Source organism: Balearica regulorum, chromosome 4 (assembly GCF_011004875.1).
Source record: "Balearica regulorum gibbericeps isolate bBalReg1 chromosome 4, bBalReg1.pri, whole genome shotgun sequence".
In the NCBI taxonomy this organism is placed as follows: Eukaryota; Metazoa; Chordata; class Aves; order Gruiformes; family Gruidae; genus Balearica; species Balearica regulorum.
In genome coordinates, this window is record NC_046187.1 from 18,587,962 (window position 1) to 18,614,767 (window position 26,806).

The window sequence follows — 26,806 nt, forward strand, 5'->3', positions numbered from 1 at the left end:
ACTTGCCTTTTTTATAAGCTCCTTCATCCTTCAATAACTACAGAAGTGAACTTGATTTACACGAGGCAGCCTGCTATTACAAGACCCACTGAAAACAACCCCCTCTCCCCACCAGCCCATCCTTCAGCAATCTGCTCCCAGCCAGATGTGAAAGCTGGACCCAGGCAAGGCTCCCCCAAACTTCACGGGGTTCAGCCGCCTGCCTGCGTTTCACCTCCTCCCGCTGAAGCCAACGCCTGACATCGCCCTGGCAGAGGCGGCTTAGTGCCGAGCCACGTCTGTGTGGTGCACTTACCTCCGTGAACATGTCTTACTGCCTTCCTACATGGCAGGGGAGATTTCCTGTTTTCATACATTCCCTTGTCAGCCCTAATCAGTGTCAATAGGTTATGGTGTCTTTTGTGCTGGCGGCGTCAGCCCTGACAGGAAAGAACTTTTAATCTCTTCCCTCGCACCGAGCCATGAGAAGCTGTGAGCACTCCCAGTCATAACTCCCTTGGCTCCTCTCCGAAAAACGCTCTCTCAAGCACACGGTTGCTTAGCAATATTTGCCTTCCCCCTGTACGGTTCAAATTGGCAACATCTGTCCCTTTGGCACTTTCCACTTGTGCAAGAAACAGTGCAGAGAGTTTGAAAAAGCTACAAACAGGTTGGTGGAGGACGTTTTGCGTGAGCTACTAGAGCTGCTTTGGCATTTTATTGCTGGTTTATTTCCAGCCTGGATAAAACGTGTGGCTTCTTCCAAAGGAGGGGCACACAAGGGAAAAAAGTCTTTCACATCCAGTGGGACTCACCTATTAAATCAAATACAACAAGTAGCTTTTTCTGTTTACTTAATTACACCTGCATGCTATGGCTTGGTTTAGGAAAAAACAAAACCAAAACACAGCACTGCCATGTAATTCTCCCCCATCCACTGGGACTGACTTCAATTTCTCCAAAGATACTCCATGCACATCAAGTGAGAGAAAAAAAGAAGCTAAAATCTGTTTATGTATTTAAAAATGCAAAAGCTGTATGTAACCCTGACCTCATAACCAGCAGCGCTCTGCCAAACCCCCGAACTGCTTGCGTCTATGAAACCACCCCAAGGAGCAGTGATCAGGGTCAGTGCCTCTGGATGTACCTGCAATACAGCTGCTACAGCAAATGAGGGGGAAAAGAAATTAAATTAATACAAGAGCATAAAAGGTACCAACTGCTTTCACTTCTGAGAGCCAAGAAGGGCCATGGAGAAGACTCAAGTAAAAGGATACATCTTTGGGCACTTGGTATTAGAACAAACAGCAGATAATCCTGTAGTTAACCTTCCTCTGGCTGCAATTCATTTCAGCCTAAGGGTTACAAGAAAGGCCTTGGACCACACAGCTTTGGATATTTACATGCAAGCTATTAGGGACATTTACTGGGAATGATGTAGTTCAGTTTCAGCCCTTATAGTGAAGTTGAGGTTGTTTTGTTTGTTCGTTTTTTAAATTTTCTTAGACAAAAGAGTCAGAAAAATAAAATGGAGTTGTGATCAGACTAAGTGCTATTACAACAAGCCTGAGTATTAAAGTATCATTATAGACACACACAAAGAAACTATCAAAATAAATAGTTTTGTGATTAAAAAAAAAAGTCATTTAAACACCCAGTCCTCCTAGAAACACATCCTCTTACAAAGATGAGGGTGAACAGCCCTAGTGTCTTCCAAGGTGCCAACCACTATGCCCAGTAAAAGGAGAGTGGCAGAATCAAAGCTCAGTTTTTTCTAAGCAAATGACTCGAATTGTGTTTAAGAGCAAGTGCCATCCCAGATCTAGGCATTTTATGCCACTATATAAACCTCAATGACAAACTCCATCCTGGTTTTTTAGAGAGGCTTATAACGGGAAAGCTGATGAATGGCTATCTAACCATATATTGTGAAAAGCTGACGTACACTTTAATCTATGGAAAAATAACTTTAGGAGTTGTCACCATGTTCAACCCCCCTCACCTTGCATACTGCACCCTTCCCACTGCCCCCTGACTTGGTACAGCAATAAAGGGGGTAGGAGAGAAAACACTGGGAAAACCCAATGCAACACATGCAGGAGGAAAAGAGAGAAAGAGGTAAAGGAATTGTGATTTGCAGTCTCCAATGTTTATCCTTTTTTGCCTTTTTCATTTTACTTTAACAGATGATAAGATTCTGCAGCTTCGAGGCTCCATTGAACCGTGCAGTTTTCTGTAAAGGTCTCCAAAATATGCCCCAACCAATGCAGTCTGGGTTGCAGAGGACTGATGGATTAAGTGAGCCATGTCCAGGACAGAAGAATTTTCTACTTTGAACTGCAAAGAAATTCTTAAATAATTCATAAATAATTTTTAAACAAACCTTAGACATATCTCGCATTTAAACAGATATCAGGTCAGAAATAAAGCTACTCCTCAGCTTTTCATTTTAACAAGCTTATTGCCACAAGCCAAAAGAAAATTGTTTGTCAGTGCTGCCCAACATCAAGTGCAACATGGATTTTTCAAAACACCACGGGCTTGTGATTTTGTTTGTTGTTTTTTGTTTTGTTTTTCCCCCAGAATTACATCTAAAATTAAACAAAACAAAACCTTTTTATACCTCTTACAATAAAAGACCTCACAGCTGCAGGATGATGGAATCTGGAGACCAGGCAGAGAAACAGTTGAGGCCACCACAGTCACCTCCTCCTCCCAGATAAATGTCTGGCTTCACTTTTGAAACTGGCAGCGATAAGCTGTCAGTGGCTGTGTTTTGTTTCGAGCTTATTAACATGCATGTCGCCTGCCACCTCTCCCTGCCTTCAGTGCTTGCTTTGAAGTTGCCTTGTTGGAAGGTTTGGCTGTCATCTGCTCTTAGTCTTCTCCTCAGGCGTTCCAGATAACTCTTCTTGTTTATTAGTCATAATATTGGGCAGTAACAATCATTATATTAGCAGTATTATATGCCTCTTACAACGTTTTTGCTGCTAATCACAACCTCCTTGAATTCCATTTATGATGTGCACCCACTAGCAAGGAACCCAAGTTCTATTTTCACTTGCTGTTTCTTCCCCACAACGATTCTCTCTACAAGAATACATATTACTCTGCTCAGACAACAGTTTTGCATACCAGCAGTCACCCCACGGGACACCCGCATGAACAATAACCAAAGATAAGGTTAACACAAAGTTTTCTTGTTTCCACACAGATTTTTAGCAGGAGTGTCAGGCAATTACTACAAACTACTACTATCCACAGAAAGTTTGAAAACAACCACTTCAGTTTAATAAAACAGTTAAAACCAACCAACCAATCCCTCCCTGACATGCCACCCCAGCAGCTGGTAGTTCATTTCCTCCCTTGCAAGCTTATTATCCCAAAGCAGTAATGCTGATGCAACTGCAGTGCCCACCTGACAGTCAAGAAATGCTGTTTCCATTCCCAAACTACTTTTTTTTTTTTTTTTTTAAATAAGTCTTTTTCTGCGGTCTGCTCCCTTCACTGAATTTTGCTTTCCTTAAATTGCTATCGAAGCAGCTAAGCTGTGTCTGCAAAGGCAAAGGCTGCCTCCACATTTGAAAGATTTGCACAAAAAAACTTAATTAGCTCCAAAAAAAGTTAGAAATAATAGTTCCCAATTCTTCTAAGACAGTTCGAAAGAAGCAGTAACATTTGTCATTCACCCAACTAAAATTAGACTCCTTGCTGTTCAGAAGTAAATAAACCTGGCTATCATGCAACCACCTGCAAGGTGAAGTTTGATGCTTGGCTTCAAATTCAGAACACTGCTCAGGGTCAGGTAAATCATGCTGGTTGCCAGACTGGGTCCTTCTGCCAAACTGGACTTTTGCTGAGCAGCTCTGGCAAAGGACTTTACCATCATCACTGGGGCAAGGCAGCACAGCTTTAAGTAATGACAGCAATGGTTAAGTTTTCAAAGTAGAAGATAGGACTCTTCTGAAAGAGCAAAAACCCCAAATCTTTCAGAGGAAGGAAAATACCCAACACACAACTCATAGCATTATGATTTTACTCCCCAGTTCTGTTACAGTCATTGAAACTGAAGCAATGATATTTCTCAAGACACGTGATTCCAGGTTCCCAGAAAGAGATACTACTACTACTTATTAGATAAGGCACTTTAGCAGAAAAAAACAAGTCAGGCCTTCAGGCACACAAGCTTTTCTGAAGGACTCAAACAGAGACCACAAACTTCAAACTAAGCACAGCCTGCAGATAAGCTCTGCAAGTTTGAAATTATAGCAGAAAGAAAGCATCCTCATATGAAACTCCTGCAAGATAGAGCAGACTCAAACAATCTGTTTTCAGTGGCCTTCAAATGATGCTTCCTTCCTTCCTTCCTTCCTTCCCCGGGACCCACAGGCAGCACCAAAGCCCACAAAGCCCATGCTGTCCCTCAAACCACAGCGACCCTAACGTAACTGCAGCCCCAGTGGCACAAGCTACCTTCCCCTTGCTCTACCCAGCATGTACAAACTCACACACCTGGCACTAGACCATCATGGCTTGAAAGAGAATTAGGAAGCCTGAGGGATCCAGCAAAACCATCTACTGACATTTTCCATACTCGCTCACAAGCCAGTCACTCATTCCTGCTGCCCTGCATTTCAAGAATATTAACCTGACAATGTCAAGCACTCAGAAGAAACATGAGAATTTGTGTCATATAGATGTTTTGCCATTTCCTGTGTTAGACAGATGGAGCTTTACAGAGCAGCTTATAGCACTTGCTGGTTTTCCCCTCACTTCCAAACTATTGCTTCTTGCTTCAGCAGAGCCCATTACTATCACCGTGCTTTAATGACAGTTATCAATTTCATTTTGATACCTTCTCAGCATTACTACACCTGAATGTTTCTACGCACATTTATTCACTGACCTTCGTAAAACTTGTGTGCATTAGTCTCTATTGTACAGATGAAGGTTTGGAAAATTACTCATATCTACAATTGCAGGACATTCATTTTACTCATTAACATACAGCCATTGACACAAAACAGGTTATTACAGAAAAAAGTAGCTGTTTACATACACGACATTTAACAATCACTGATTTTGTTGTGCACAGAAATGGTAACTAAAACCACAAATGCTCTGAAGTTCTCCTTAAATTCAGCTTGTTGACTCCTGGCTTTGCAAACTGCAGAGGACCACAGGTTTTCTTTTTTTTTTTTTTGATCCCTCCTTTTTAAACACAGCACTCTTTACATTTACCAATGAGAAAGGCAATGGTTTAAATGCTGTGCTGGAATCATAACTGATTCCAGTAAGGATGGCTGATCACAAGCCCTTCATAGGAAGGACAACAACCTAAAAAACCTCAACCAAAAAACTTCCCAGTGATTAATATGCTATGGCAGCTCATTTAAGCCTGAGTTTCTCACAGCAGTCTGGACGAGACACTGACTTCTGAGTCATCTGGAAAGACGAAACGCAGTTTATAGAAATTCTTGCTTGACCTTATCTATCCTGCTCTTGCTGTCTGCAAGATTTGCAAATCTCCATCTAACTACTCTTTCTCAGCCTGCCATTGCTTTGCAAAGTGATGGATTTAGCAACTGAATTTGGATAAATGTTCTGCAATGGTACCCAGAGATACTCTATGGAGAGAAATCAGGCTTGGTGTAAGCCAAAAGAGCCAAGTCCATCCATACCTGATGGGAGAAGCTGGCAAGGACTCAACTGCTCTCTCAGAAACACTGTTTCTTGGCACTCTCTGCTTCCTCTCTTCACCACACGCTCCAGGCAGATGCAGGATCCCTGTTTGTTTCTTCACACTGATAGAAGTGTTGGGCTTCTAAGCAGCAAGAACAAACACTACCCATTTCTGGTGGCCTGATGGCTGAATGCAGCACTATGCATTTTTTAAATTTTTTTTCTTTTTAATCCCCCTATTATTTGGTATTTTGCATAAAAGCCAAGCCCAGACCTTGGAGCCAAGTGAACAAGCAAGGATTTCAAACTTGAAAAGTCTTGCAGCTGAGAGTTGGTAGTTGAATGCTGGACCTGAGCGTACCTTCTCCAAGCATCACAGAGGAAGATGAACAAAACTACTTCTGACTTCTGCAGTCTGACACATGAACTTTGCACATTAGAGTCTGGTTAAACTGAAGTAACAATACAAGATGTCCTTTTAGCTTTTGAACCAACCACCAACTCCTTGCTACAAATGCCCTCACCCTCCAGCTCTTCCAGAGCGCTCTTTGTTCCAGAGACAGTAAGCAAATATTTAAAATTTTGCAGTAACAATTGTCATTCGTGTTTGACCTGCTTCTTTAGCAGTCACACACCAACAAAAAGACAAATTTACACAATGCTTGCAGTGAAGCAAGGAAACCCTTCTCCAATCACATAAGGTGCTTCTGCTTCTAACTATAAAGAGGGCAGCAGAGGAGACACAGAAGTAACACCTTGTTACCTCTCTTGGTGCAAAGCAAGGAGAAAAAAGAAAAAAAGAAAAAAAAAAGGAATACAAAAGGGGGGGGGGAAGCCCAATCTCCCTTCTATTCAGTAAATGATAAATAAATGTAAGGTTGGTAGAAAGACAACAATAGTAGCTTTATACTAAATACTCTGTATTTGTTAGGTAAGACCAAATGACAGTGCTGTATGTATTTTCAAAGATTTTAGTTTTTAAAGGACAGAGGATTAAAGCAATGTGTTTATTTCTAGTTTACAGGGTTCACCTGTCTGACCACTCCGGCTAGTAGAAAGACTCAGTTGCTGTGGAGAGAAGCCTGTGAAAAATTATTTATTTAGACTGGACTTTTTATTTTTGTCATCCAAACTTCTTTACAGGTATATAGTCATTGCTACATACTATGCAACAATCATGTTTTAACTGGTGACCATTCGTAAATGTTTACTGAGGTGAACAGATCTCAATGACAGCAATCCCACTTTGAATACAGAGATCTTTGTGCGCACCCTGTGCTTCAAGGATAATACAGCCTTACCAAAAAGACTTAACACATCTGGGCTCCTTCGTTGTTATTGTTTTAGTTTGTAAATTGGTTGCTTCCCTATTTGCTTCCCAGTTTGTAAGTGAAAAAGGAGAGCTGGATGAGGTCTCATTACATGAGATAAAAGGAGCTACTCCCTCACATTTACAAAACTGCCAGGAAAACAAAGCCAAATCTTCAGTGAGCATCAAGTGCTAACCATTCCTCCACACACTATACCCTTAATAATGTTCGAGGATTTATAAACACTCTCTCTCAAACCAGCCTCACTGCTTCTCGGCCCTGCTGTCAAGCCAATTCTCTTTAAGACGTCACTGTCTTTGTCAATGAGGTAACACAAGGGTCTCTATTGGTGCCACAGCTCTCCTAAAGACATGAAAAGAGAGAATGACTTTCAAAGCATCTTTGTTTAGGTCCTGGGGGAAGAGGTAGAACCTGGCACATTAAGAGAAGGGATACATCTAAGCTTCACATATGCTATATCTTTAAGTCTTCTCACAATAAATTTGGAAAAATGCCTTAAAGAGATGGGGATGATGTTTGAAAGTGAAGGTTTTTATTTGGGGAAGAGGGAAAAGAGCTGTTCAGTTTCTTTATGTGAATGCAAAGTGAGTCACTGCACAGTTATCCACTGTGGATTAATTCAGTCTACAGTGAATCTGCTTGTCTATTCAGACTGGGAGGCTTAACTTGTCAGTGTTGCCATGAACAGAAGCTGTCAATAATGAATTCACAGCTGCAGGTGACACACGCCTTAGAAATTCAATTAGCCAAAAAACATGTGGTAGAAGAAATGGCTTTCCTAAATGATGTCAAGGGAGATCACAGGAAAAACTGTATTTGGCATGTGGCTGTTCAGCATAACTAGGGCCAAACAGTTTAATAAAATTTGTAAAACCATGTTCCTGCTCGCTGAGAGGAAGACGGAAGAACAGCCGTTTCTGCTAGTCTAGACCTATTCACTGTCAGGATCATGGGAGGACAGGAGCCCCCCCCCCCCATCCCCGCTTCACCAAAACCAAAAGGGATGGACAACCTTTCAGCCGAAGGACTCCCTGATTAGCCTTCCCAAGATCCTTTCTTTGGGTGAATCTTTCACCTGCATGCAACGTACCTCATTGGATGTCTCCTAAAAGCAAACCAGCGCAACCCTGTTCCCCAATTGCCCCTCTCATACTGTACAGCTTCAAAATAGACTAAAGCATATAATTAAAACCAGGGGTTTGGTTTGTTCAAACCCATTTCTTTCGTTATCTTCAATTGCCTTTTTATTATGTTCTTACTCTGCCACAGATCTAGTAGCACTCCCACACCAGCATGGGTAATGCTACTCATGCTCTGGCAGCTGTAGGATTTTTATGGGCATTTGGATTCAGAGTCATGTGCTCAATGGAAAATGAGAAAGAAGTTGCATTCAGCATCATAGCTAACACTGCCCTGTCTAAAATCATATTAAACCAGAAATACACGAGATGACATAAAAAGCACAGGGATGGGAAAAGATATAAGATGAAAACAGAAATGGGACCAGGAGGACAAGGAGAGTTGGGAGAGAACACGGAAGTCTCATTTCTGAAAAATAAGCATGCCCCCTCAAAAAAAAAAAAAAAAATTTTTTTTGCAAAGAGTTTTAAACCCAGTAGTGCCCTTTATGTTTTTGGCAATGGATAATGAAGAATGGGTAATGCTGAAGGTAAGGTCCTGCACTGCTTCACTTCTCCCCCAGGAGTAAAATATCCGGTCAAGCAAATAATGAAATGCAGACCACAGTGCACTTCCTATTTTGAGGTCTGACGTGCAATGCCAAACCTACTTTGAAGCAAATAAAGTCTCTCAGCATGAAAGTATTTTCACAACTTCTCGACAATATCATTTTGCCAGTTTCCTCTCATTTTCCACAAGAAATTGCCTACAGCCATTTGCAGCTGATCAACACCCTTTTCTATGAAAAGAAGACTGCACCCACACTCTCTTTTTTAATTACCAAGGCAAAATACAATTTGAAAACTACCTCCATAGCTCTCCTTGTCCAGCTGCTTTAGGTCAGCACTGTGGAATCGTACCTCCCATAGGGCATAGCAATATTCTCAGTGCCAAAGGACGAGCATGGTAAAACTGCCAAACATACCTGGGAACCAAGTGCCTTTGAGCTTGCAGAAGGCTGAGCCAAAAGGCAGCCAGAATCAGTGTGCTGCTGCCTTAGCAAAGCTAAAATAATGGGCTTTGAAGGGCACAACAAAAAAAAAGCATGCATTTGCTGAACACCACACGTACAACAACACTGTTCCTTCTCTCCCACTGCTTTAACCTACAGCACACATCTGAGAGAGCCAAGGCTTCTGCCTCCATCACCCATGACAAAGCAGATAGGTGATACAGATAGAGTACGACAAGGAATCTTGCTTACCAATATAATTATTAAGGAAAGAACCACTTCTTAACCACCTGGTTAAGAAGCGATTATAATTCCAGCCATCCCCTTCCTCTGAACTTTCCTGATAGTCTCCTAAACACACCTGCTCCTTGTGAAGCCACTGGACTTCACAGCAGGGCCCAAATGTAGGTGAGAGATACTTTCTGAAATCTTCAGAAAAGCCTTCCCAACCACTCTGACCGCTGCCATTTCCTTTTTCTCTAAGTGAAAGCTAGAACAGACTACTCTAACCCAGCTCTCTACAACACACTGCATATAATCTCTAACCAACTCAAGATGCAGGGAGAGCTATACAAAAAATCCTCAGATATTTCTCTAGCAAGAGGGCCACTTAAGTAGTATAAAAGCAACAGGATTATATTCTGAATTGCACCAGCTAATCTGCAATACCCTGCACTCAACCTTGCTGCAACCAACTGAAATGTCTCAACCCGGAAAAGAACAATCCATGAAAATGACCAAAAGAGTAGAATGAAAGATAAAAGAACACCTGAAGAAAGAAATCTAACTGCAGATTGAAACTGCAGATTGAAATCTAAGCCCCAAAACATTACTCATTTTTAAATGGAAGGCAAATGCAGAAGCTAGTGTTTCACTCAAAAAAATAATACCTATTAGAAAGAGCTGTTCTCAGATGAGCAGGAATAACCAAAGGTTTACATGCAACACATTTCGGTCTTTGGCCCAACTACCACCTCTTCACTGCAACAACTGCAGCTTCCCATCCCACGTCTTTTGCAACATCCCTCTCAGTCCTTGGCAAAGAAAGGACAAGTGTAGTGACTAGAAAGAAGGTATGCTCAAGCTTGCTGCCCAGACTGCCTTCTGCTGATAAGAACACACACATAGCAGAGCTCTGCTTGTTTTCCTCATAGTTGGGACAAGAAAGAGGGTATCTTCTTTGCTTGAATGCAAAATTTTACAGAACTTTTAGGATCTTTCTTATCATTGAGAATTCCACCTCTGCACTAAATTTACTTGAACCTTCAGAACTTGCTCCAAAGGCATTTGATAAAGCAGGAGACAGAATGGTGTCATGCTTCCCATGGCAGCTAGGCTAAATCCATCTGTCAGAAACCTACAGAATGGTTTTTTGTCCACATTAATACTTTCCTGAGGGTCTACAGTGAGATCTTACAAACTTACTGAGGAGAGCCCTGTGGCGTTCACAGCCACTTATTGCAAAGCCCCAAAACCTTCAACCTACTCAGGTGACCACAGAACTCACTGCGCAGTCAGCTGTTCCAATATTTAGTGAGGATTTGGGGCCTCTACCCACCAGCACTCAGACTGAGCACTGACACTCTGCATGTACTAACTGCAAGTGCATCACCACTTGACCTTCTCAGCATATCATTTCCTCCTCCAACAATCTTTACAGGCAAACCAAAAATCATAGCAACACAAGCAGTCTTTCTAACCATAAAACCTGCTGCAGCCCCATCGAGAAAACCACAGAATCATGGCAAGCATTGCATTTTCACCATCCAGGTATCTCATCCAGGTCAGCAAAAGCCAACCTCAAAAATGCACCTTCTAAACAGGATAACGCACGCACAGCCATCATTGCTTCCAGTAGTCTCTGCTCATCGATGACCTGTTCTCCCACAGCTGAACTTACCCTGCTGGCAACAGAGAACTCCAACAATTGCACTCACCTCTATGGGCTCAGAAGGGATTTCCAATTTGGATAGCTTGGCTTTGGCATTCACCTTCAAATCTGAGATTTTTTCATAGGGTTCTCCATGGTATTCCTCCAGGAGAGGTTTGAGCTCCGGTGATTCAACTGGTGCCTGATCTTGGCCATCCATTGGTCTGACATAAGCAGTTGGTTTCTGCTGCATTGCACTGGTTTTTGATGGCAAAGGCGGGGGAAAAGTCTGAGAGGAAGGCTGAGTGGTGCTGGTCAGGTTAACGGCTGAGCTGTCCCGACTTTCCTTCTCCTGTGATCCTGTCACTAGGTCCTGAGATGATTTTGTTTGACTGTAGGTCGGCCCATGACTTTTGCTGCTGTTCTGTGACCTGGAATTGATATGCTGGCTGGAATGTAGAGGTGACAGGGGTGCCACTGGAGAAGACAAAGATGACAGCAATGGAGAAAGTGCCAAAAGGGAGGCCTGCAGTTCATTAGCATGACCTTCACCAACAGCAAGCCTGTCATTTCCCTTGTGGTGAACACCTGCGTGACTTTCCTGGCCACCACAATTATGTTCTTGACCTTGGCTCTGACCGTTGGATAAACTGTGACTCTTGGCGTGCAAACCTGAAGCTGGCTCTGTTCTTGATTGTGACTTTTGGTAGTGAATGGAGTGGCTTGGAGGGGGAGGAGCTACAACTGTAGGTCCCATGGGGGGATCGCGGATTGCGTGGTGGAATGAAGATGGTAATGTATGGCTGGTCTTTTCAGGGAAGTGTGGGCGATCAGGCTTTCCTTGTGGGATCAGAGGAGCAACACTTTTTGGGATCCCTATGAGATTCCTATGGGATTTGTGGCTCATGAACTCCTTAACCTCCTCATAATTGCCCAGCATGTTCTGAATTCGGCTTGACAACTCATCTTCTTTATTAGTCTGCAACAGAGGAACAGAGAGAGGGAAATTTAAAAAGCACGGACGCCCCACCCCAAGACAACACATTCTTCAGGATCTTATTTCAATCACGATGTACCACCACGACTGAAGTTATGCAAGCTCATCATGATCCTGCATGCAGTCTCTCCAAAGCAAGGGGGACTGCTCTAGTCAGTATTAGTTCTTCTGAGCCAAGATTGCAGGTATGCTTGCAGTCTTCAGGAGCACTAACATCAGACCAGTTTGTTTCAACCACAGCTGCAGGCAGGCAGCCAGCCAAGCTGCTCTTGAGCACTCTCTCTCAAACTCCCAGACTACAGGAAGCCCCTGAATGAATCTGCCCCACCCAAAGTCCGTACTGCACTTGCACCATCTACGGAGCTTTAAGCACATACTCTTGATGAATTTAAGTTAAGCAGATGGGAAGATGCTGTGTCTGCATGCATCATGCTCAAGTCTACTATACCGTACGCAGATGCCACGGCTCCCCTCTTCCATCCCAACCCTCTTTTCCTCCTCTCCCTCCACCACATACTCCCCCTACCATTACCTTGTAGGGCTCTGCAAAGAGAGGAGTCTTCTCTGGGAACTTGTCTTTCTCCTGCAGAGCCTCCTGATTCCGCCTTTCTCTCTCTCGGATACGCAGCAAGTTTCTGTCCTCATTGTACAAGCTTTAGGAAAGAGAGAAAGCAAGGATGGTTAACACTACACCAGTGTTATCAACGAGTATCTACTCTGTGCAGAAACCATGGTTTTCAGACAACAGTATACATCCAGCATGAAAATAATTTTGAAATCCACGGGGTGGTTACAGCTGACAAATCAGGTATGTCAAGTATTTGCTGTACTGCACAGTAATGCAACTTACAAGGTACAGCATGCATCCTTCTCAGTGATTTCTACTCTTGATACCATACATCAAGAAGGATGGGAAGGGAAAAAATTATCCATCCATTTAACTGTGAACACTAATTGAGAAGTTGTCAACATGGGTGATAAGCACATGAGCTGGCAAATCCAGTTGCAATGATTGATGTGAAAACTCCTATTCTTTTTCTCCTCCAGACTTCTGCCCCAACTCTTCACCTGAGAGTAAAAAAGAATCCACCATTTTGAAGGTGTTGCAACTTTCAGAGATTGAACTGTACCTACTTTATAAACAGGCTTGAAAACTTACTCGTTACTTTAAATGGACATTTGGAAAGCCGCTTACCTGGCAAACGATATCGTTGCATTTAAAGCAATCGTGTAAATGTATTTAAAGGGAAGGTCTCAGAAATTTGGAAAACACCAGGTTGAATACACCTGTTCCTCCTCAACCACATACACATGCACTCAATTCCACCAGCCCCACATCAAAACAGCAATAAAGCTGTGTAACATGGCATAGCAGGATAATGTCATGTAAAACCAGATCCTTTAAACTACATCTCCTCCATGAAATACTACTGCAAAATAAGGGAATCTATTGCTCTAATATTTATGGACATTTGGGAACAAAAAGCATACAGGCATTGTATGTGGATCCAGATATTTCTCTCCTCTCCTATTTCTACTCTACTGCACAGGCATAGTGTACGGATGCAGGTTTTTCTCTCCTATTTCTACTCTACTGCACAGTCTACCGCATACATACAATTCCTGTATTCTTCTTAGTACACTTAACTTCTCAAGCGTCCCAGTTTGGAAGGGAAGAGCCTTGTCTTCCCCACCAGTGACATTTTCTAAATACCACACCAATAATAATCTACTGAAAGTTTAATTATCCCTAAAGGAGAGGTAGAGGACTGGCTTTGCTGTAACAGTTAACCAAGAGGTCTGACTACTGCAGAGGCGGTTTCCTGACTCAATATGAGCTCTGGAAAACGATGCTGTCTGATGGCAAATTTCCATATATGGAACTGCAGCAAGGATGTACTTGTGCCACTAAGACAGAAAAACATATTCAGGGGTTAGACTGTGCACATTTAAAATAGTTTTCAACTTTGTTAGTGCTGAACTGTTTCCAAACGTAGCAAAACAGAAGTTTCCAGTAAGCTCTGTGTACCCCACTTCTGCAAATGATGCAAACAATTTTAAAAATTTAACAAAAAAAAAATCACAGATCACTGATTCAGTAAATATACACAATCCTTCTGTTACAAAACAAATACATAACAGAAGCATTTCCTCTGTACATCTGATGTCATTCTGCATGTGAACAATTTCATATCTATAATCAGTTAGTTGGTCAGTTGTCCTGTGTCTGCTAGAGAAGCTTTGTGCAGCCAGATATGGGAGATACCAACTACAGAAGACAAAAAATCAGGAGGAATTATAATGCGAACCAGAGGCAATCTTGGCTACATCTACTACTTGAAATTGTATGCGTGCAAATGATTTTTTAAAGTTAATCCATTTCAAGTTGACAGCATTTTTTAAACATATCTGTTCAAGTTATCTGGAAAATTTTTACTGAATGAAAAACCATTTTCCAAACATTCCAGGAAGTAAAAAATGATTCTGTAAATATCCTTTATATAAACTTAGAAAAAATTCCCTGAACAGCAAGCATGAAAAAAACCGCAAAAGATGGTTTTAACAGCTAAGATGCTGGCTTTTAGCATGAAGATGACCTCTGGAACCTCTTCTTTACCAATCTATGACACAGTGGCCCAGTGTCAGAACACAGACACCAACTGCAGAACCTTTTCTTTTTTCTTTTTTTTTTCTTTCTTTCTTTTTAAAACCTAGATCAATCAGCTCCTCTTCCCCCACTAGTTCCTAGTCCATTTTCCCTGTGACTGCCCAAGTACTCAAGCCAACAAAGTGGGGTGGGGCAAGGAACAAAACCAACTGCCCTTGGTGGCAGTCCTGGCTTCTTGCCACTTCCCAGCCTCTTTGCTCTGCAGTCAGTATCTTCCCTTAACAAATTACAAAACTCTCTTGTAAGGAGCACTTCTGCTATGTTCAGACTAATCAAGACTTACTGCTCAGCTCCAGCTGTCCCCACTCACCTTCACTTTTTCCTTCGGAAGCTACCACCAAGTATGGTTTTGAGCCTAATGATAGTATTCAGTGCAATGCTGAAGGTACAAAAAGACAATTTTAAGTTAGTTTTAACTCCTCCTTCTTGAGCATCAGCTGTTTTCCCAGTCATGTTTCTCCCTGTCAGTTCTTCAGCCATATTTTTCATCATTCAATAGACAGAAGGACATACATGAAATTAAGATACAAGGGGGATCTACTTTTTACAAGTGTGACAACTGTGTTAGCGCAAATCTCCTTCTCCCGCTTTGTGTCTTTTGATACACATACACATTTTGGTCTGCACAAGGCTGCTGACATCTCAGCCTGCCCTGTTACTATTTCTGTCTTGATCCACACCATGAATGTCAAGCACTCAGATCTATGCAGTACTTTTTAATACAACTGCAACATTAAATATACACACTTGTTTTTGTTTGTTTTCTCCCTAGTTCTTACTAAATTACTCATGGTGTTGGCTAGAGTACACACCACACACGGATATTGTGCTAACTCTCCCCAAAATAGATTTTGCTACTGCAATTCGCAGATTGTTGCGGCACACTTCAGATCCAGGCCTCCTGGAGACAAGCTGTTGAGCTGGCATAGTTCTCTGCTGAAGCCCAAGATGATAAGAAATGAAAGCGGTTTAAAATGCTCATCTAAACAATACATAAGGACAAAAGCCACAGCCAATCCAACTCTTTTTAAAACATTGTTTTAAAATGAACTAATCTCATTTTATCCTTCCAGGTAAGGGAATGTTTGCCTCTTTCAGAGAGGACAGAGAAAGACATAAAAGCCATGAGGTTGAACACAAGTCTCTGTGAACACTGTCAAGACTAAAAGAGTAACTTCTAACAGATCCATTCCCAACCCCCCTAACAACCTTGGTTGCCTTTCAGAAACTCTAACATCACTACCAGAGCATACCACATCACTTTATAATCTGCATTATTATTTAGTAAGGCACAAGAAATAGTATTTGAATACTTGAGATCTTTCAAGGTGCACTACTGTAGTAGTAGCCATTCCTATAAAGCACTAAGGACTTTGAGTAACAGCCTCCATAAGCTACTGGAGTCAACCATCCCATCTTGTAATGACTTCACTACCCCCAACTTGTCTAGCTTTCAACAGTAATCTAAAATTTGCTTCCCAATCAGCTTCTTCACGTAAGATTTATTAGCAAGGAGATATGTAGATCAACTTCCTCAAACAAACAAAAAATACATGCGGTATTTTAGATGGATCTAGTTAACAAGCTGGGTATCATTTCCACATGCCAAATGGCTGATGTAGGGAGTCAGCGGGGATCCACACGTTCACCCATGTTCTCCCTTTGTATGATAAACCTATACAGAACATGACTTGGTATTAACGAGTTTTTTCCTATGGTTGCTGGGTAAAAAGGGTAGGAGCCATAACCTATTCGGATTACTATTCTTGCAGGAAAACACAAAACAGCATGCCACTATCAGCAGTAAACCAAGACTGAAAAGCATTAGTGATGATCCACAAATATCAGCATCACCACGTGTGTACCTCCCTGGCTGGAAGAGCACAGAGAGGTTGAATCACTCCACACTGAGATTCTGTGGAAAATCTTACTGAGAGGTTCTGTGTTTTGTTCAGTTGCTTCAATTTGCAGAGCAGGAGGCTGAGCCAAAGCCCACTGAAACAGGCAAAAAATTCTTATCGGTTTCAACGGACTTTGTGTTGGGCAATGAAAGTGCATTCTTCAGTCATGCAAAACAGGCCTGACCTTAGGCACACATAAGCAAACCTCTGGCAAAATGAAGGGAAGTCATCATTTGGACACTATACATCAGCTCACAATGCTCAGCTTCTGCACCTTTCAATAAAAAAACAAAAAAAACCCCAAAACAAAAAACCACCCCCCCCCCCCCCCAAAAAAAAAGCAACAGAGCAATCAAGCTGTTTTGCTCAGAGGTTCTGATCACATTCAAACAAAAGGAAAACCTTAAACAACTGTAACTTGTGTCTCTTGCAACAATAATATTTACAATGAGAAGCAGCTATCTTTCCTGTATGTATCCCAACACTGAATGTAAAACATCTTACACGCTGCTTGCTGCAAAACCAGCAGCTGTAATACCTCTAAAGGCCTTTTCTTTCCTTGAACCTTCCTTGACCCCAAGCTCTCTTCCCAGCAATAAATTCTTTTTAAAGAGTGTGTGAAGAGAAAAGGAGGAGGGATGGAGGGGAGGGGAAGGGACACCGCCTTTTTGCCATAATGCCAGTTCCTGCAGGTTTAAAAGAAGACGAACGTGCCTACTCTGGGACAGCCCAGCAGACACGGGTGCTCTCACACATACAGGACTACCGAGCACTGCTCAGCGAGGTTAGTCATGCGTTGTTACTACTGCAGACCTCTTTGTGCTCTCATGGCAACTAGTGGCCCAGGCTGCTGGCCACACATAGCTGACTACCCATTCAGCCAGGCGAGGGGTCATTCCCCTCCGTTATGCTGTTCAGGACTGCCACCCACACTCTGCCTCCCTTTCTGAAATGGATCAAACCAATTTGTGTTCCAAGTTTTCCTCCAACTTCACTGCACAGAAGGAGGTACACTTTTAAAAGCAGAAGGATGAGGGAATGAACACTGAGTAGCTACTTATTTGATCATGCAGTTGAGAACACCAGGCCTCCCTTCTCTGTGTTATGGACAAGCCCTTAAACTACCTGAAGACAACCGCTAAAACTCATTTTAATTCACCTATTTTATCATGCAGGTGTCAAGTTTCTGTGCATGCTGCCTCATCTCATATTGAGTGGTTTTGATTTAAAAACAAGTAACTTGTATTGCACTAGATGGCATTCCTAATTCAGAGCAGAAGCATCTGCTGCCTACTGAAATGTCCACTTTTTTTAATATAAGCCTGTTTTTATCCTAGTCCCAACATCTGTGGAGACACTGTTTCTGTCCACCATTAACCTGGCCATTTAGGGTATTTGTCAATATGCTCTTTAAAGCTTTTGAAAACCTAGGCTATGCCATAACTCATAACACTACGCAGTTTCCCAAAGTCAGCATTAGGAAGCCACGCAGAAAGCATCGGAGAGTCACAGTCAGCTCAGGCCCTGCGTGGACCCATGCCAAGAGGAGAGGAGGTCTCCACGGCCTGCCAGGCGCCATCAGAGGAAATCCGTGCAGCAAAAGCTGCCAGCCAGGCTCCAGCAAGCTGTCCCTAGCGTGTGCATGGACTGAGCCCTCATCTCCCTAATCATCTTCAAACATGCTCCACAAGAAGTAAACACATGCACAAATTCCCCCCACCCCCAAAAAACTCAAATCATGCTTTGCTACACACTGAAACAGTAAAATACTCCTAGGCTTAAAGCAGCCCATGCTGGAGAAGGTAGTCCACTGGCTCCAGTAATAACAAATTTGGTTCAGAAGGTTCAGCAAAGCATATACCCTGACCCATGACATCATCCAGGCTTGGGTCTGTAACAGAAACCATGAATATACCAACGTGATCTGAAGCCACTCTCAGTGACATTACAATCCTTACTACAGAGTTTCAAATACCGATATGTGACAATCCAGCCCATGACAACATCTTCAAAAAATAGACTGGTGTAGGAAAAAATTCTGCCTCTTCTCCTGTCCTGTGTGTTCTCTGAATGAAAATGAAATGAAAATAAAAATCTGCTTTAGTTTTAACTGTAATAAGATCTGTTGCTGGCTCCCCAAAAGGAGTTATTCCAGCAGCAGGGAAGGGAGTGGAGAAAGGCTAAAAAGCAAACACAAAAACGACGCTCACTTCCTTCTGAACACTCAGAACCTCTTCCTCTGAAACGTTAAGAGAGAACATTTCCTTTTAGCACAACTGTAGGAAATCACAAATTTATTGAAGCTGTTTTGTCATTAAAATGGACTCTCTTTTTTATCATGAGAAGCTGCTGATCAACATTTCTCAAGATTGAGAGACATATTCTTGTTTAATTTCAAGGCAAGACACATTGCTCCCAAAAAAAGATTAAACAGAAATCACATGGATGCACTGTAACAGCCTCGCTGCAGCGCCCCAGCTCTACTGCTCTAAAAGTCTCCATAGAAGAATTGCCATCAATTTATACAGCCAGGACCACATCTACGAAGATTAAATACGCAGTTTCATCCATCAGCCCATCAGCTTGAAAAGAAAGGTGGATAAACGTGTGGCACAGAAAGTTACCAGGCATCACAGATGTGCTCAGCTCTCACACCTAAGCAGCTTGCCTGACAATGACTGTAAGACAAGCAGATGAAAGGATGACATTAAAGTTAATACCAAACAGCATAAAAAATGCCTCGTCCCAACCTTTGCTCCCTTTCTTTTAAGGAAACATCATCGAGTTGTGACTTGCTGGATATTTTTAAGTTCTGTTTCAATTCAAACACTATTTCACAGAACATACACAGTTTGAACAGAAACAAATGATAAGAAGAAAACATATGGCAGAAGTGCCAACAGATGGTACAGTTAGTCAATTATTTTCTGCATCATCATCAAACATCTTTGGTACATGCTTTCCAAAAAACACATATCTTCACATTGGAGAAATATGAGTTGGATTTTGTTTTTCAAGTTTTTGCTTCCTCTAGCTCCTCCAACTCATCAAGCCCATCAAGCCCTGTTTACAGGCTGTAAAATAGCAGCATTAGAACGCTGAGGAAGGGATCAAGGCCTCACAGCCCATCTGTACTTCCACAATGATTTTAAGAAACCTCCTTGCAAATATTTTTGAACAAAAATAATGTTGCAAGAAAAGCCAGTACCGCTGCAAGCTTTCCTCCAAACCAGATGAAAAAAAATGACGCTGAATACACCTCTTCCAATGCTTTAAATACACAGTCCTTTAGGTTACACCAAAAATTGAAGTGGAGAATGGTTGGTATGTTATAACAGGCAGCAGGGAACTGCCAGTTTGCTTAAGAAGCAGCTAAATTGGCGTTTGCCAGAAAAAAAAAATCAGTTCTACCTATGTAACATTAAGCATCTTCTCACTCTGCCTCTTCTTTGGGTTCAAATTCTTATTTGTTTCCTATTGCTGTTGCCAAGTTTAAAAATATATTCATTACTCAGCCATTAAAAGGTTTTTGCTTCCTTTCGGCATCAATAGACCTTTCTTCGTCAAGCAGTTCCCAGGAGTAAGCCTGAACGTTTCCTGAGAAGAGCTGAGCCCCTGCAGCTCCCAGTGACTTTGGCAGGAATGGGGAACTCTCAGATGTTCTTCAAACACGACCAACCCTTCACAGAACTGAGCCTAAAACCCCCAAATCCTCAAATGGCTATATACTTCAAAACACATCACAGGGTTTGGAGCAGTATTTCTGAGCCTATGGTCTACAAACCACTGAAGGCTCAAAAGAAGAAAAAAAGATTTGTGAAAAGATGCAAATAATTGACAGGAACAACCTCTTCTCTGCCCGCTCAAAAAAGGCAAACAAACAAAAGGTTTATGACTTCGATTTTCCCCTCTCACACTGAAATGTTTAAAATCTAACTTTTATTTAGTTGTAAATGAAAGCCACTATATAGCAATATCGCACTAGACAGGCCTTGGATACTGTCCAAAAAGGTGTGGCACTCTCCCGCCGAAAATGCTTCCAACAGGAGTGTCCCAAGCAGCTGGGCACCCTCCTCCTCTCTCATACCCGAGCTGACTGCTCCTGTCTCCACAGACACACCATTTACCCTACAAGCAGAAAGCTTTTAATTGCAAGAGGCAAGAAAGTCTCATGATGAATGTGTAACACGAATGACCTCCTCCCAAAGTGGTGCACCCCTGAGAGGCCAGAATACAGCACACAAAATTCAGAGACTGTTAGCAGAAAGGTGCTCCCAACAAAAAGCAGGAGCTCATGCTGCGGGGGCCAGCCTCACTTAACGGTCGCATACGGCAGCAACTAGAAAATTTGGAAAAATGTGACAATTACTTCAGTTTATGCAATCTTCACTTAGTCGTCTTCAATAATAGCGCTTAACTACGTTGCCACATTCAAAGCAACTGAACAAACCAAGAGGCAGTCTCTCTACTGCAGAAATGAAGTCTCTAAAGAAAATCAGGCTTTCAACCTCACCCATGTACGCTGATGTTAATAGAACGCTGTCAGAAAAGGTGTTAATTATAAGTTACATGGGCAACACGAAAGTTGTCATTCTCCATCTATATGCAAATATACTAGGAGGGCTTCTAAGAAGGTGTGGATGTGTGAAGTGTAATTACAAGGAGAGCAGACAAGGTGTTGGAACAATGATGAATTTAAGGCTTTGTTTGATCTGCATGTGGCAGGCAAAGGAGGATATGTGAAAAATTTAAATCACCAGGTACGTGCAATGAAAAATCCTGACCACTTCGTCTCTTAGAGACAAGGTGTTCTGTATACAGCAGCCTAATTCATCAGGCACACATCTCAGGATTTTCTCAAGCCAAGTAAGTGGTCCGACTGCCTTTCAGCCCTGAAGGCACATATGTCTTTTTTGGGTAGGTGAGTAAAGATCTGCAACTTGAGTACTATTTCAGTAATTGAGTACGCACAGAAAGATTCAGACAAAGCTACTGGTGCTTTGGCTGCAGCACTGATGAAACAGCCTAGGATGGGACCTGAGTGCAGGACCAGTCCCCAGGCTTCAAGAGCGCCCTCGCAGCTGCACACCGAACAGCTTTGGTTGTGGTGAGCCAACTGTGACAAGATCGAGCTTACACATGAGCAGTTTATACATGCAGGCAAGAGGAGCTCATCCATGTCTCTTCTCACTTCATCAACAAGGATTAAAAAGTTAGCTTTGTCAGGATGCAGATAGACAAGTGCTCAAATGACTACTTCGGTTACTTTGCAGAGGTGACAGTAAAGAATGACTTATTCTAAATTTCACTTTTTATATCACAATGGGAGACTTCAGTCTGCCACTAACACAGCTACGCTCCTCTGTTGCACAGCTGAGCAAGCGTTTTGACATAGACCCAAGTGCTGCCAGAGATGTTCCCGCAGCGCACTCTCAGACTCAAGACCAATCTGCTTAAGCTCAGCTGGTACTTTGAGAAATGCACACCCAGATCCCTCTGACAGCATGTTACATCCTGGCTTTGTCTGAGAATTGGTCTGTTTGGAGAAATGGCATTCCCTGCTGAGCAGATCCTGCTCTAACAGGGAGGGGACCCTGAGTCACCCATGATCACCCCAAGACCTGTCTGCAAAAAGGCCTGAGGAAACGATCGCACAAACAGAAAAGACATTTACCTTCAAAAGGTACTTACATCCTGCCTTCCTAGATCAAAGGCTGCTGGAGGTAAATACAAGGCCTTGGCACTATCAACAAACATATGGGGTGTAGCCCTTCTACCAGAATGTAAACTTTGGGTCTGCTTGGATGTTTAGCTCAGAGAGAAAACATCTACCGTCAAAGCACAGGAAAACCAGATTTCAAAGACCAGCCACTCTGTTCTTGCTGCCCCCACAGCAGTCATGCAGCTAATTCACATTCTTATCCCACTCCATTCTACTTGTCTTCTTTCAAGTGGTCCCACACTCACACCATTTCTAAGCACTTCCTGCCCCACCTCCCAAAACCTGCTTCAGCATGCAAGTTCATAAGCTATTTAGAAAGCACTTCTTAGAAGACTCCTAGCGTAGCCTTCATTAAGTGCTATCCATCACCACAGTGACTGCAGGATCACATTCAAGTTTTCATCTATCATTCTTCTTTCTTCTGGATTTGTCTTGGTGTCATCTTGCATTAACTTAGGCCTCATTCTGACAAGCCTTGGATATTATCTTCCTGATGGTTCATCTGTGCTGAGGCTCACTCCTTCCACATTAGCTTATTTTCCAATGAGAACCGCCATGCTGCATAACACAGCCTAGAGCATCTGCATTAACACCATCTTGAGTGCCTCCACATGAAATGTTGCTGATGCTTGCTCTGTCATCTTCCTTCTAAGCCCCAGCAGGTCCATCAAATGACTGAAAGACACGAACTGCCTGGCTGAATCAAGCTAAGGGCAGCTGAGTTGAACTAATTAGGAAACATTGTGGTTCAAGGCCACAAAATGCTTTTCATGTGAGCAGAACAGAACTTTTCACTAACATACCTGATGGCTGCAAACATCTTGGAAATTGTTATGCACAGACTTACGGTAGTAACTCACCACTCATTGCATGCACTTGCTTAGAAATTCATCTGTATTGCCTAAGAAACAGCCAGAAACAGACAAATTCTGATGTTAAGTGGACAAAGAAGTAAAAGACATCACTAAATAGGTTTGTTTAGTTTACAGAGGATGGCTTTGTATCCTTCCATTCTTCTCCTTTCCCTTCTCCTATCCTGAAAAGCATGTTTCCTGAGTTGACATTATCTTTTGTATTTTTAAAGAAACTCTAACCTGTGCTCATTATTCTAAGACAACAAACACAAAACAAAGCTATATTTTTTTCAGTAGAGCATAGTATGACAATCAACACAGTAATTCCATTCTTTTTTTTCCCCTTCAAGAGTTCTATGAAAAATGAGTGCAAAACAAAGGATTTTTATACAGAAGGTGCAGTCAATTTTGCATTTAAAATACTGTCCATAGAGGGTCATTTCTGATCACACACTTCATATACACATGCAATGACATTTTGTATAAAGCTACGCCCCAGTAATAAGCTTTCCCCAGTTAAAAGCAACATATTATCAATAGCTATGGAAAGATATCCCTAAAAGCCTATGAGACACCTCTACCACAAAAAATGGCTATTCCTTTTTGTGTTTTTACCTACCAAGTGCCATGCACACTGGGATAGCAATCTTAATAGCACTTATACCGATGAAGATTAATTTATTTTTACCTGCCTTCCTAAAGCCAGCAGAGCTCTACACGTAAGAACCATGACACATTTCCAGATCAAAGCCCAGACTTCTACCAACTATTACACATGAAAAAACATTGTCACAAAGCCCTCACTGAGTGTCACGCATGTGTCTATTGATGTGAGGAAATAATAAGGAAACAAGAGAGGAAAAAGGGAGAAGTCAGTCACAGAATTTTCTCCAGAATTTCTTCTTCTACAAGAATGCCAGACATTGAGAAATCCATCAAAAAAAACCTGTCAATGGGCAAGTGAGAAATTACGTCCAATGATGTAGTCTCATTTTAATTTCTTCAGATAAGGAGGAGGAAGATAGAAACAGTTGAAAAACACGTTTAATGCAAGGTACAGTCACTTTCCAGGGCTGATCTTGCTCCACCCAGTCTAAACATTACAATACAACATAGATGCAAAGTAACTTTAAAAGGAAGTGACCCAGGATCAAATCTCACTAGGGAAAGTGTGTGTTTAAGTAACCACAGACGTACCGTAGTAACCCAGGGTTGCAAAGGAACTGTTGTCACAGTACACAGCCTTCTGAAAAAGTAACCAGTCTTCTACTTAAGTGTGCTACCTACAGTCTAATTTTGCTACAAACTGACTGCAGTTAAGATAAATCTTCCTGTACCCAGAGTTCAGCTTTTAAACCAGCTGTTTCACATGTAAACCCATCCTGAACACAAGATCGAGATCTACTTCTTCTCAGAAGTGACCTTTTCCCATTTTTACAGATTTAAAAGTCAAAGGTGGTCATACAGTCTCCTATCAAGAAAAAGCAACCTTGTATTATACTTAACTTGCCACAGGGCAAGCTCTGGCAGCAGGGTAACAAGTGTTTTGATGGTGCTCACCCTGCCTCTGCAGCACCCACAGCTTGCTGCAAGGAGGGGTTTTTCCCCCTTGATGAAAACAGAGGTAAAGCACTTAGCAACTGCTGTGAATGAAGAATGTATAAATGAGCTCAAATGTGGCCACGTTAGAGCAGCACAATGGCAATTTGTTTGGATAAGTCCAGCGTTCAGCCACTATGAATGCAATAAGAAAAATTAAGGTGAGTACACCCATTAGGGACCCAGCTCGACATCTCCTGCTCTCCACCAGGATTACGGAACCCTGAACAACTCCCACCACTCAGGAATGACCTGCCCTGCAGCATTATCCCCTCCCACAACGTTTCTCTCTCTTGATTATCTACATGCCACTCATAATTTAATAAATAAATAAATAAATAAATGCACATTTCCCAGTCGTTTAAGTCAGCCTGAGACACATAAATAAATCTAACTCAAGTGTTAGCTGAGGAAAATGATATGACTGAAGTACAATTGGTGGAAGAGTGCCAAAACTCAAGTTTTGTTAAGCTCGACTGGATCGTCTAGCACTCTGCACTTCAGCTATTATCTTTATGCCAAATCTTTCTGTTACAGCTTTAAGTCAGTTATATGAGCACAGGGACAGGGTAACTACTACGTGGTAAGCAGCAAGCCTTTGACAGCAGGGATAGTCTTTCTCTGCATGCATGTGTGCACACAACTGCCCGGCACAGTGAGAAGGTGTTCCCCAGCAGAAACGCAGAGGCCATGACCATGATGTCTTATTAACTCACCCATCACTAGCAAAATATGGCTGTCTCTAATGCTGATAAGGCATACTTGAATAGACAGAAGTGGTTACTTCAGGGAAGTGCTGCTTAAAATCTCCCACCGTACCCATCTGCCTCCGAATTCCTCCTCTCATTGGCAGAAATCCAGCACCTCAGATGTGCTGTTCCAGGTTTGCCTGGAAAAATGCATAGGGTAAAACCTACATTCTACCCTACATAAGGCCTATTCTACCTGCTCATTTGCTTTTGCCTTGAAATATCTTTTTTGTTGTTACTGTTGTTCAGTACAATCAATTTATTGGTAATAGGTTTAAAGGCAGCAAGAGAACCCTGCATTCACAGTACCAATCTACAAAAGATGGAATGTAAAAATGAAATCAGGTTTCTATTTCTTTTAAAATAGGCTCCAAAATAATGTGTTTTACTGACAAATCTTGGAGATCTGAGTGATTAGGTAAAAAGACTGTTGTAAACTAGTACTGGTTGAGAAAGAGCCAAATAACCAAACGTCAAGAAAAACAGCTTTTGCCTGTAATATTAATTTCCCAGAGCTATTTTCATTCATTTTTTCACACAATTACAAGATTTTGATTCACATACCTATTTCCATCTTACTGATTGTAGGAAATGAAACCATGATTGCTTAGATTTATTGTTTCTTCACACCAACTGTCCAAACATTTTAATCCTGACGTAGCATACAAGTACTCAGTAAAGCAAAGCCCAATGGTCCCCCCCCAATCCAGTTACTGTTTCCTCAGGATCCTCATAAAAATGAAAAGCCTTTCAAAGAAATATCTCAGATAAAAGGTCTTAAGAAAAAAGTAGGTTACAGCAAAGTAAAAAGAAATAAAATCTAGATGATATCACCTATTATATTTCAGAAAACTCCCAAATGTTTAATTTTCCATGTGAAATAATTTTTCAAGTTAAATCAAGGATTCAAGTCTTACAATCTATTATTCTACCTAAGTTCTTCAAGTATACATAAATGCTTACTGCAGGTGCAAGAAGTCAAATGCAATAAATTTTCTACTTTAAGACTACATTAAAATTATTCAAGCGGACATTCCTTTTGTTCACTGATTTTATAGAATTGGCTTCCTAAATGCTATTAAAAAAACCCAAACATTATTGTTATCCACTACACCAAAGAAGAATTTTAACAAGATATACAGTTAGTGAAAAAGAAATTGAAATGTTTAGTGAGCAGCTGCTTCATGTGTGTGCATTTTAAACCTCTTCTCACATAATACTCCTCCTCACATAGCTAACATCCCTGCACGTCCAGCTGAGTGAATATGTTGCCGGTTTTCCATAGGAGCCTGCTATCAGCTGACCTCATCCATGCTCTGCCAA

At 41.8% G+C, this 26,806-nt stretch overlaps 1 protein-coding gene across 2 annotated transcripts in view; it reads right to left on the reverse strand.

Moving 5' to 3' along the window:
- AFF1 (ALF transcription elongation factor 1) overlaps window positions 1–26,806 on the reverse strand; it is a 97,281-nt gene that overhangs the window by 53,169 nt on the left and 17,306 nt on the right. For both annotated transcript variants that reach the window (XM_010299036.2, XM_075751327.1), the window contains exons 2-3: window positions 12,523–12,643; window positions 11,061–11,972 (exon numbers count right to left, since the gene is read on the reverse strand). In XM_010299036.2, the coding sequence (XP_010297338.2) occupies window positions 11,061–11,972; window positions 12,523–12,643 (1,033 nt within the window). The remainder of the gene's footprint in view (window positions 1–11,060; window positions 11,973–12,522; window positions 12,644–26,806) is intronic.